This window comes from Erythranthe guttata, chromosome 10 (genome assembly GCF_056151865.1).
Source record: "Erythranthe guttata isolate IM_541 chromosome 10, IM_541, whole genome shotgun sequence".
In the NCBI taxonomy this organism is placed as follows: Eukaryota; Viridiplantae; Streptophyta; class Magnoliopsida; order Lamiales; family Phrymaceae; genus Erythranthe; species Erythranthe guttata.
In genome coordinates, this window is record NC_142542.1 from 10,199,102 (window position 1) to 10,212,446 (window position 13,345).

A 13,345-nucleotide genomic window follows, 5' to 3' on the forward strand; every position below is an offset into this window, starting at 1 on the left:
AGATAGTAAATTGAAACTAGATATGTAGACTAATATTTATCGATTATAATCTTCTATTTTGTAGCCTATCTTATATATATATATATATATATATATATATATATATATATATATATATATATTTTTTTTTTTTTTTTTTTTTTTTTTTTTGTTCTGTAATGTAGAGGATGATAACAAAATCAAACTCTCGATATAAATAGTTTTTAAATTTCTTCAAATAAAGAATCGTAATTAAACCATAAACATTTTACAATATTCCACCCATTCATTTGTTATATATAAAATCAATAATATCGTCAAACCACAATATAATTTTACAATCAAACATCCAAATCAAAGAAAACCAGAAAAGCTCGCACAAATCATCAAACCAAAGCATATATAACACAAATAAATTGGTATGGTATGTCAATCAAACTGAAAAGGCAACATATGTAATGGAATTAATTAAGAAACTAAAATTCTAGAAAGCACCTCAAGAAATTGGGTGTGAGCTGTGAGCTGAGGAAAATGACCATCGGTGTCGATAATGTCCACGTGGCATTTTCCATTCATAATCTTGCTCTGAATATACTTTGGGACAGAGCTTGGTACAACGGCGTCGTTTCTAGTTTGAATGATGTGACAAGGTACCACAACTTTATCAAGAATATCCCTACAATCACTCAGGAAAACAGTTTTAGCCAATGAAAGTGCAACTTCTTGTCTCATTTTTTTCAAACACTTTTCAAACTTGTTAATGGAAAGAGGGTCACTTGAATCAACCACAAGAGAAGCAAAGTTTGTAGCCCACTCTTCAAAGTTGGATTCGATGCTTGAAAATAGTTGTTCTATGTTTGACATCTCAAACCCCCCTTCGTAGTCTTCAGAGTTTATGAATCTGCAACACCATCAAATTGTTGTTAGTCTTGACAAAATCTTGTTAATTTGTTGATAGGAGAAACAAAAATATCATATATATATTTTTTTAAATTATGTTGTACATTTATGATTGGGTCCTATTATAAACCTGGTGGTTATCTGTCTATATTTTCAATCCTCGGTAAAACCCTCGTATATCAATTATGTTTTTCAGCTGTACTTTAATATAATTTTTCATTTATGTTTTAACTGAATATTCATTTCGTATAAAATTACTTCATAATATTTAAAAAATAATGATAATTATATCTTGCTAAAAATGAATTAAATAAATATATTTGATTAAATATCTCAATTTAATTTAATGTTGATTCTAAAATCCCAGAAAAAGGCTCAATAAGCAAAAGTCCACCAGAACTGGTATAACAACTCACTCTGTAGTCTATACACATTTAAGAACTATAAATATTCTTCAGAATAATTATTCACCCAAGTATTATTGAGTTTTCTTCAAAGAATCAGTGCCCTTATAGCTCTTTGTATGTATTTTAGGCAAAACAAATTGAGTAGCAGAAGAGGAAGATGAAGGGCACCCATGGAAATTAAGCACCATCTCTTGTATTTATAAAATACTTATTAGTTACTATCTCAAATTTGATTTATGCTACATTAATTTACACTCTTGAACTTCACAACATAATCAAATCACACACACACACACTCATCTCAAAATAAAATAAAATAAAAATCACACACACACACACACATATATATAGTTGGTAATAACTAATTTAACGGATATGAATATTGTATAAATCAATAATATGCTAGTGGCCTTCATCGGGTTGGCAGGGGGACCATCTATTACCAGTGCCTCAAAAAAATTTAATAATTATTTTACTTGTTATAATATATTTCCTAATTATCTTTAATTTATACTTTGCTTCTGTAGGAACTCCCCTCAATCTTTGACTTTTCAACTCTCTATCTCCACATATTTTTGATACGAATATAACAAAAAATAAATAGATTTAGAGACGGAATAATGATGATATGTATGATGACCTGGGAGAAGCTCCAACAAGGATGAGGCCTTGGAAGAGATTAGGCCTTTTGAGGGAAGCAATGCATCCAATCATAGCTGACATTGAGTGCCCCACATAATATACTGATGACGATGAAGATGATGAAGATTCGTCCACCTTATTAATTAGTAACTCATCAATAAGACTGATTAAGTCATCTGCAAAACCATCGTACGAACCGTACTTTGCCGGTTCGTACAACGTTGGATCTTTCACGGCACCGGAGAAACACCAGTCGAACACAAGCACGCGGTGGCTTCCAGCCAACTCAGGCACTATCTTGTCCCAAATCGACTGATCTCCGCCGTAGCCATGTGCCAGAACTATCGTTCCTTTCCCCGAACCTATCGTTCTCGCGTTCATGCCCGTCGCCAAATCCTTTCTCATCACCATCGATCCTTATAACTCTGTGTGTGTGTGTTTGTGTGTGTTTTTCTGAAGCTGCACAAGAAGATGACAAGATTGTATATGTGTGTGTGTGCGGGAGCTAATTTGGCACTAATTAATTAGTTTAGGTTCGCCTGCCGTTTTGTTGTGTCCTTCGTCCTTGTTATATACAACTAATAATAATGGAATTGGTCCCGCAAGGGATGGCCTCCCGGTTGGAGGAAGTGAGCTTTTGTTAATTGATCCAAGTTCGAATTCCTTGCCAACAGTCGCTAGCTTCGAGATTGTCACACATAGTTAGCCTAGTGTGATTTACGTCTTTCGTATGATTTGCAAGTTATTATACGAGAGTGTAAGTTTACTCAGTGCACCTATATGTGTTGACTATGATGAGCCCCTTCATTAAAAAAATAATAATAATGGAACCGGAGGCTACACGGCAAACATTATTAATATTATAACTTTATCATTGTGCTATATATGTTTGGAACACTCGGGAGACAACATGTTTTAATTGGGTGAATTTCGTTTTACACCCTCAAAAAGGCATGGATTTGGCTATTTGCAATTTTGCATCTCTTAATTTTGGAATTGAAAAAGTGCACCCTTAAATAATATCGATGTACTGCAAAATGCATCCTAGATTTTAACCAAAAGATCAATAATTGACAATACGCATATAAAGATATGTTTCTTTCGTTATGGTATTTTTCCCCTTTCTATGATTTTCAATCCAAATTACAAGTTCTACATATGATCGTGCAAGTTTGCACGCGATCAAGTTTCTGTCAACAACGAACGTGAAGATTGGTCTGAATATACGCTTGAGGTGGTTAAGTGAGTTAAAATAATGGATTAATGTGTGGAAGCACAATTTTTTTCCATTAAAATAAAATGCAAAAACGAGCAAAGTATATGTGGCAAAATGGGATTTCCGATTCAATTGTCATATTCACATATAAAGATCATAAATTAACTACTTTGATGAGCATTCAAACGAATCAAGTAGTAGACATAATCAAGAAATTAAGTTGGCATAATATCAAGGAAGCGGGTTTACAATTTATACGAAAAACAATAGAACTCTATATGAATACATAGATCGAAAAAGGATAAGAAGCAGACAAACTATGGGGATGACCGTTTTACGCCAAAATTGATCACATGCCGCGTTATCCATAGTGGATACTCCAGTACCAAGTGACAGCGCAATATTTGACATTAAAACCTACTTTTGACACACTTAGAAATTTGGAAAAAAAACTCAAAACATGAATGTTATAGTCCAACGAGTTATCTTTCTAATGCTTCTTGAATCAGTCATTTGGGGTTCTCATGAAGGAAATGTATTCAAAATGGAAAACATTTCAAAATAACTTTTCGATTGTATCTCCAAACGATAGTTTTGCTTCCAAACACATACATTTCCGCCGTTTCATCCATTGATGCATGTAAACCTTCACATTCACTAATAACACCAAAAACATATAAAATTAATAATAATAACCAGAAACAAGCATTAATCCATGTGCAAAAGTAACGAAATAAAGTGCAAATCAATTATAGTTAATACACAAATCACGAAGTACATTAAATTGAATGCATCTAACAAATCACTTGACTAGTATCTGTCGAAGAAAGAGTATCCGCTGGGATTTTAGGATCATTTATTGTCCTTGACCTTTTAAGATGTAATGCTTTATGAGCACCACAAATTAGTATACAGTCTTTGCCACAGGAAAATCTGCATTTTGGTTTCCTTTGCAATTTGTATATCTGACTTTTTCAGGTCAATAAATTGAGCATTGCAATTAATTAAAGAGTTCTTTATTTTACAAGTTTGACAAACAATTATCCAACCAACTTATTTTGCTAGTCATGAATTTCGGCCGATATTTATATATTGAATATTTTATACAAAATATATATGAAACTCCGCATAAGATTTTATATATATATATATATATATATATATATATATATATATATATATATATATATATATATATATATATATATATATATATATATATCAGTTTTTGTGCATAAGTCCATAATCAATTATTTTTATTATTCTAAGTTTAGAGGTTATATCTCTTTCACCAATAAGCTCATCCCTTTTAATATTTATTATAAATAAAAAAAAAAAAATCATGTATATGACAACATTATCCCCAATCATTTACACTCAATTCTTAATTGTAACCCCAATTTAACCAATTTTAACCTTAAAAGTTCAATTTTGACTTTTTTTTTTCAAAAAATATTTTTTTTCCGCTAGATTCCAGTGTTGACTTTTCGATTTTTTTTCTAGGTCGGTTTTTTCCGCCGCCGGATTCCGGCGTTGACTTTTTTTTTCCGCCGCGTTCACTTTTTTTTGGTGTTTTTTAGTATTTTTCTTTTTTAACGTCCGCCGCTAAACGTTGACCGTAATTGTGCTGTCATTAACGGTAATTATACTGTCACTAACAGTAAATTAACGTAAGTATACTGTCACTAACAGTACATTAATGTAATTGTACTGCCGTTGACAACACATTTATGTAGTTGTATTGCCGTTGACAGTACAATTAGAGTCCATGATAATATTATTATAATTTTTCTTTTTTTTGATTTGTTGACAAGTCAACGTAATTATATTATTGTCGTTGACAGTAAAATAACTGTAAACACAATAATATTAATGTCAACCACATCAATATTATTATTCTTTTTGGGTTTTTTTGTTTTGTTTCAGTTATTTACGGAATAACGTAATTATATTACTGTCTATCATTGTAATATTATTATAAACACAATAATATTACTGTGGTTGACGGTAATATTACTGTCACTCACAATAATATTTATTCTTCTGGCTTTTTATTATGTTTACATTTGTTGAACGGTCAACATATTAATATTACTCTATTACACAATAATAACGAGTTTTGTTGTGTTAATATTACTGTGCTAGAGATTCATATAGCAATATTACTGTGTTAAACTGTAGTATGTTAATTTTACTGTGTTTAACAGTAATATAGTTAATATTACAGTCAATCACAACAATATTGTTGTGTAAACGGGGAAAAAAAGATGTTACAAAAAGAAAAAATAAAAAAAAAAAATAAAAAAATCCAAAAAAGTCAACACGGAAACCGTTGGCGGAAAAATCAGGAAGAAAAAAAAGTCAACGTCGGAGACCGACGGTCAACGGCGGTGACGAACGAAATTGTCCATGAAAATGTGTTTTGGGTCAAAATTGAATAATTTGTGAAAATTGTGGTCAAATTGAGGTTATATTAAATTAAATGATGAAATTTAAGCATATTTAAGTATGCGAGGCTATTTTAGTCTTTTGCAAACCTCTGTGTGTGAATTTTTTTGGAAAACACGTTATTGTCTGGATCTATTTATGAACAAGTACCCAATTAATAAGCTTATTGGGAAAGTGGTCATGTATATAAGTCATAAGATACCAACTCCATTTTGATAATAGTATAGTATAGGTTTGGGACAAAACGCAGCCACACATGACACATCAAAAAGAAAGGCTGGCGGAGCCGTGCAGCGATAGGTGTAGTATTAAATGTATTTACAGACTTGTGATTTGTGATTCTTTGCATTGTTTAATTTGAGACCAAAAAGGATCCTTTTGTCGTCTTTCTTTGATTGCTGCCGTTGGGGGATGCATACATACAACTACCACCTTTTCTTCATTATTTTTCATGGGTCCCACCATGTATTGATAATTTGACAAGGACAACAACATGCAGTAGTTTGCAAATAACTATTATAAATTTTGATAAAAACAATAAAGGAGGATCTTACAAATAAAATATAGAGAAAATACATTGGCCAAATCCCTTTGTTGGTCCCTCATATCTAGTTTTCATTGCATTATAGTCCCTCATCTCTCAAATATATCATTTTAGACCCTAATCTAGATAAAATCGAAACAATTAAAACAGTAATATTGTAGGCTCACGATCTATTATTAATACCTTGCGATGGAAAAGATAATGACAAATAACTACTCACGAAGCGGTGGGATCCATTCACATAAAGACAATAAATAAAAAATCAAAAAAATATAACATAGCGACTTTTTTCTATTCTGCAAAACAAGTAGTTAAGATTGAAGATTGATTAAGTAATTTCTATAAATAATTGATTCATATATTACTATAATATAATAATTACAATAATTTATAAATAAGCGTTCATTATACCAAAAAAATCACAAATAACTCTATGGTAATATGATCTGATCCGTCCAGTTGAAGATAGAGGCATATTATAATGATGGAATTTCATTTAATTCTCATAAATATCAACATTATTGTAAATCTTTAAAAATACCTCTTTTTTTTCCTCGTCGTGGTTTATCATCCCGAAATTTTGCTACATACAATGAATTAACGAGAATTGATGACAATGATCGGTTATAGTTCATTAGCAACATATCTCTCCCCCTGTCCTTATGAATTGTATCATTATATGTCCACATATCTGGATAAAGAAACCATACTAAACTTTGAGAGATAGAAAGGGACGGGTTTTCATTTACGAGCTCTCCACTACATTTCATACTAGATGGCTCTTTAGCTTTTTTTTCTCAGTTCATCAAGAGTTCAGTTACATTAAAGTAGATGGTGGCCGACAAAAAGAATTTGAAACATAACTTCAATATTGTTCTCTCCATGTGCAAGAGTGCCCACAAGTGAATATGAAACATTTGATGTTAATATTTTAATTAAATGGGGCTATTAGTTAGAATTATTTCTAGTCTTTGTTTTAATAAGTATGGGTCCATCCATTTTTTTAATTAGTGGTAGACTCATTTCTTGCATTATTACAAATTTACCCTTTCTATTTTGATATATTTTTCATTTTTTAATATTTTAATTTAATTTTTGTTTTTATTTAATTATTTCTTATTTTAAAAAAAAAATTTATAAAAATAATAAATTAAAAAAATATTTATAAAAAAATTTACACTATTTTTGGGCCTCTAGTAGTTAAAACAAATATATTTCAATAAAGCAACTATAATTAAAAATAATTGTTATTAAAACAATTATACATCAATTTGACTATTTATTAAATCAACTTTATATTAACTATATTATTTCCATAGTAAAATTAACTAGTTATTTAGTCAACGCATCTCCAAAAACTCCCAATTATCAAAAATCAACTATTTGTTAAATCAACTATTTACTAAAACGACTAAAGCAAATAGCAGAACCTGATATCAATTAAAAAGAGTAACGAAAATAACTATATTTTTGTATGAAAACAACTAAAAATATCATATTCTCCAGCGAAACCCTAACATAGAGAATCTAAAAAAAGAATGAAGAAAAAAGAGAGGAAAACTTCAAGTTTTGAATCAAATGGTCAATCTTCACTCTGAAATCAATGAGATTATTGTCAATCAACGGATCTAGATAAGAATCATCCACATCGTCACTCAAATCATGAAAAAAAAGGAAAAATTTATGTTCGAGATTTTTCATCATGGGGCTAATATGAAGAAGCTTCTGACGGCTACTGTCAGAGGTGGCGCTGGGTAGAGGTGGACAAGGGGGAGATGGCGGCCGCTTGTGGGGAAGGAATAGAAAAAAAAAGTAAACACAAATGTGATTGACGAGAGAGAGAATGGGTGGTTGGGTTACAAAATGTTAGGGTTATGATTATAAGTAGGAGCAGGGACAAACATGGAGACTAGGAGGTTCCCGCCCCTGCAAAATTATTTTTTTACCTATTTTTTTAATTTTATTTTGATATGTATCTATTAATTTATCGACTTTTACTCCACCAATAATAGAATTTTTTACACTTTTATCCTAGTAAAAAATAATTTTTTTTATCTCTTAATTCATACCCATATTTTAGCCTCACCAAAAAGTCTCTAGGTCCGCCCCTGAGTAGCGGTAAATAGGTATATCATTTCTAATTATGTAAAATATTTATTTAATTAAACAATTAAGGGAGTTCCACTAATAACACAAAAGGAGATGGATCCACCCTCATATACCTAAAGTTGAGGGGGTCTCACTAATAACCCCATTTTATACTCACCGAATAAATTAATTTAAGCAACGAAAAGAAGCATTAGCAACATATAAATGTTCATGTTCTTAATCATGCTCTCAAACTGTTTGTAGTATTTTACAGGTGGTCTAATTGGCTGCAAGCGAGAAAGTCGTTGCTGATGCCACCTAGACGTTCTTCGCTGTTGGAATTATTTTGTTGTGTTTGAAAATTATGAGACCGGTTTATCATATTATATAATCAAGGTATAAATTTTTTTCCGACTTCTATATTTTGAATCAAAATAGTGGTATATACGGTGCATAAAAATTGGCGGTGATTTAGGAAAATGATCGAGGCAAGAACTCGGTTCGTTGTCCTTAAGACATTATTGCCCTGCACTGGTGCTCGTGATTTTGTAGTAATTGTCTCCCAAGATACAACGGCCTTATTTTGATATTGTAGCACTACAACTTTCGAAATCTATGACCCTCAAATGTGTTTGTGACTGCTCAATAAGAATTTTGAAGAAAATATTCACAAAAAAATTTTCGGGCTAGAGAAAGAAGAATTCCAACAACAATTATGGAATGAAATTAAACCAAATGAATCAAATGGTGGAATTTAGAATCTATTTATAGATTCTCAATAGTTGTGGCCAAGAATCCCAACTCTTAGGAAAATAATTCATGAAAAGGTATCACATCCTTTTATATTAATTAAACACTTCTTTGATTGAATGGGTGTCTGAACACCTCCATACTTTTAAGGTGGCTTTGCACCTATTATTTTCCATAAATAAATATGAAGTGATTTATTAATTTGTCATTCACCTAATAATTTTGAGAAAATAAATGTAATCTATTTAATTATTATTTAAGTGAAATATTCCAACAAATAAATGTTCTTAAAGTTGTCGATATGTGATGAAATACTTTTTGTCACAGAAATTCACATACTAGCAAGTTATTGTACCAATTTCATCACAATCAATTGAACGGATGAAGTATCTCAACATCATTTAAGAATTCTTAATGGCAGCGACTATATGCAATCCCAAAATTACTTAGGGGAAGACCAAATCTAATTTTTTCACAAAATGAATTACTAAAAGACTAATATACCCTTACTAAAATATAAAATCCACAATTACAAAATTCCACAACTTCTTTTGTGCAAGACCACACAAGCAAAACCCATTTCATCTTCCTCACAAACCCATTTCACACAAATTCTTCAAAAAAAAAATCTTCATCTTCTCCAAAAATCCTCAACACCCAAAACCATCAAATCTTACTAAAACATGCAAATGATAATATTATGGAGTCACGAGACATCAATATGGAGAATTCTATATAAAAAATAGAAAACAAACTATGAATGAATGTATTTTTATAGTTAGGTGATCGATTTTTAAGTTTTCAAAACGAAAATTCGCACAGTCAAAATTCGATCTTGACATGTCGAATTTTGTCACAAAATTCGACATTTAGATGTTGATTTTTTAGCAAAAAATCGACATCAACTCTAGATGTCGATTTTTTTTCACAAAAATCGACATCTACATGTCGAATTTTGTGACAAAATTCGACAGCCAACCCAATGGGCCTATAATTTCTTTACCTACTAGGCTACGAGCCCAATATCGAAGACCAATATCACCGAGGCCCAAACACCTTCAAGTAAGGCTTGGGCCCAACAAAGCAAACCCAACCCAATAAACGACATATAAATAGAGGTTTTACTCATTTTATTAAGGTACGTCCTATTAACTGAGCAATACTACAACTGTATTCTCTGGACTATTTTCTATGATCAGCACGTCTGACTTGAGCGTCGGAGGGGTTTCCGCCGGATCAACCCCCGGCTTAGTTCATGTGTTCTATGATCGCAGGTACCTCAGGATCATCAAGTTGTCAAGCTACTGATCCGCTTTGCTGTCGAATTTTGACTGTAAAATCAACATCTAGATTTTTGCCAAAAAATCGACATTTAAATGTCGATTTTTCACCAAAAAATCAACATGTACAGGTCGAATTTTCTTCTTCTTCTTCTTCTTCTTCTTCTTCTTCTTCTTCTTCTTCTTCTTCTTCTTCTTCTTCTTCTTCTTCTTCTTCTTCTTCTTCTTCTTCTTCTTCTTCTTCTTCTTCTTCTTCTTCTTCTTCTTCTTCTTCTTTCTTCTTCTTCTTCTTCTTCTTCTTCTTCTTCTTCTTCTTCTTCTTCTTCTTCTTCTTCTTCTTCTTCTTCTTCTTCTTCTTCTTCTTCTTCTTCTTCTTCTTCTTTCTTCTTCTTCTTCTTCTTCTTCTTCTTCTTCTTCTTCTTCTTCTTCTTCTTCTTCTTCTTCTTCTTCTTCTTCTTCTTCTTCTTCTTCTTCTTCTTCTTCTTCTTCTTCTTCTTCTTCTTCTTCTTCTTCTTCTTCTTCTTCTTCTTCTTCTTCTTCTTCTTCTTCTTCTTCTTCTTCTTCTTCTTCTTCTTCTTCTTCTTCTTCTTCTTCTTCTTCTTCTTCTTCTTCTTCTTCTTCTTCTTCTTCTTCTTCTTCTTCTTCTTCTTCTTCTTCTTCTTCTTCTTCTTCTTCTTCTTCTTCTCCTTCTTCTTCTTCTTCTTCTTCTTCTTCTTCTTCTTCTTCTTCTTCTTCTTCTTCTTCTTCTTCTTCTTCTTCTTCTTCTTCTTCTTCTTCTTCTTCTTCTTCTTCTTCTCCTTCTTCTTCTTCTTCTTCTCCTTCTTCTTCTTCTTCTTCTTCTTCTTCTTCTTCTTCTTCTTCTTCTTCTTCGTCTTCTTCTTCTTCTTCTTCTTCTTCTTCTTCTTCTTCTTCTTCTTCTTCGTCTTCTTCTTCTTCTTCTTCTTCTTCTTCTTCTTCTTCTTCTTCTTCTTCTTCTTCTTCTTCTTCTTCTTCTTCTTCTTCCTCCATATTCTTTTTCTCTTCCTTTTCAAGCACCCGAGGTTGGGCGGCGGCAATTCTTCGGCGGCGGCAATTCTTCGACGGCGGATGGGCGGCGACAATTCTTCTCGTCTTGTGTTATTCTCTTTTTTCCTACATCATCCATCTCTCTCGTTTTTCAGTTTCTCCTTTATTTTTTTTTCTTTTTGGTCTTGCAAGAGTAATTATGTCTAATTTGAATGAATAGTATCAAAATCAATATTGGGGTTATATTTGTAATTTTCAGTCTTGCTCTTAGTAAATTTATTTATATTTTGGTCTTGCATCAAGTAAGGTCTTGCACTTAGTAAGTTTAGTCTTGCAAATATTCGTTGCCATTCTTAAGGCAATTATAGTTTGCTTGTTTTTGTTTGTTGTTGTTTCTTTTTTTTTTTTTTTTTCAATTTCATCATATCCAGAAGTTACTCACTTGTCATACTTGTGTCTATTCTCTAGGAGAATTTCTTCGATCGAGTTGGAGTTACGTAAAAGTCCCTTTATTAGTTATTCAAGGTCACATTTTATCAATCTATTTTCGAATATTGGATTAAATTAACCGTTTTTGCTGTATGTTTTTTCCTTTCTTTCTACTTACAATATTGTTTATGCATCGTAAAGGAGGTTTTTCATTGTGATGTAGTTTTTTTATTTTAGTAATCTAAACATATTTCTCCTTTTTAGGATATATTTAAATAAGTTATTCATGTGCCTAATTGGATTTTTGGCCGATAAAAGCCCAATTCAATCCAATTAGTAATAAAAGCCCAATTATCACTTACTATTAAAATTCCATAAGATTTTAGTTATAACTTACTGTCCCACATCAGATTTGTACAAGAAATCTCCCTAATCCATTACCTATAAATATGTGATTTGAGAGGTAAGCTTTATCTAGACAATTAATTAATATTAATTGTTTATATTGTGATATGTTTCTGACTTGAGCGCCCGAGGATAATTGACGGGCCAATCTCGACGTGTCACCTAGTGCTTTTTTAACTGTTTTGTAGGTCAACAAGTGGACCAATTCCTTCGACTACCTCGAAACACATGGCAGTGACCCTCGGCATTCTCTATCATAGCGGGCTCAAAGTCTCTTCGGTTGCCTAATCGACATTTGACCAATATCAGTTTTATAGAAGCATATTGGACTTCATGAATCACGTAATTCAAAATGTCGAATAAGAATAAGCATCCTTACCTCCCAACAGTGATAGTCAAATTAGAATTGCCAGCAACGAAAACTTAATGAATAGTAAACAAGATGGTACGTGGGGAGAATCGGATTCGTCGTTTATGGAACATCCTACCTATTTGAGAGGGGGGGGGGGAGAATAAAATTCGAGCTACGGTGTGAAGAGATGTGACCACTATTATGGAATATCAAGGGCTTTCTTTCTAACAAGCAACAACTTGCATTGTGATCTGAGGAGGTCAAATGAAATGAACAATTAAAACTTGCAGTTTAAATAGGAAACATATAGCTTAAGGTCCACATGAGAAAGCGAAGACATTTATAATGTAATCAACTCAAAACACAAAAGATACATGACATTAGTGGCTGACTTCAATAATTTGTTACAAGGTGAACTTACATTTTTTGAGATTCGGGGGCGCTCCCTCGAGAAACATTTAAGACATCTTTCTTAAATAAATTATTACATAATCATAACATAGTATATATTTTTTTTAGGTTTGTATTACATTAATTTGAGTTTTTAGATGGCTAAATAATAAATATTGGATGGGTTAAATAAAAATAATGTATAAAAATACTATCTATACATTCTTTTTTTTTTAAATACTATTATTTATCTATAAAAGTGTGAATCATAGGTTGGCTTCCTCCATTTTATCTATGGACAAAAATATTCCTTTGAGTAGGTAATTTTGATGGTTAACTAAATAACATAATATAGGTTAGTAATTAAGTAAGTATTAAGTAATAATTTTATAATTCATTGAAAATATTATAAATCCTTAAACAAAAATGTGTCACCGAAGGGTCTTATAATGCTTTTAGTAATTAAATGAGAGAATTGAGTGAGTTCGACCTAAAGAAAAAAAAGTGTGT

At 31.6% G+C, this 13,345-nt stretch overlaps 1 protein-coding gene and 1 long non-coding RNA gene across 2 annotated transcripts; one reads left to right on the forward strand and one right to left on the reverse strand.

The window, feature by feature from the left end:
- Positions 1–245: 245 nt before the first annotated feature.
- On the reverse strand, positions 246–2,642 carry LOC105966472 (alpha/beta-Hydrolases superfamily protein). Its single transcript, XM_012991029.2, has 2 exons — positions 1,927–2,642; positions 246–880 (listed from the first exon to the last, which is right to left on the reverse strand). Exons 1-2 carry the CDS (start codon positions 2,337–2,339, stop codon positions 448–450), a joined length of 846 nt encoding a protein of 281 aa, XP_012846483.2. The 5' UTR covers positions 2,340–2,642; the 3' UTR covers positions 246–447.
- Positions 1,215–1,609, forward strand: LOC148767495 (uncharacterized). Its single transcript, XR_016033872.1, has 2 exons — positions 1,215–1,281; positions 1,414–1,609. It is a non-coding gene; the product is annotated as an uncharacterized LOC148767495 (long non-coding RNA).
- Positions 2,643–13,345: the final 10,703 nt, after the last annotated feature.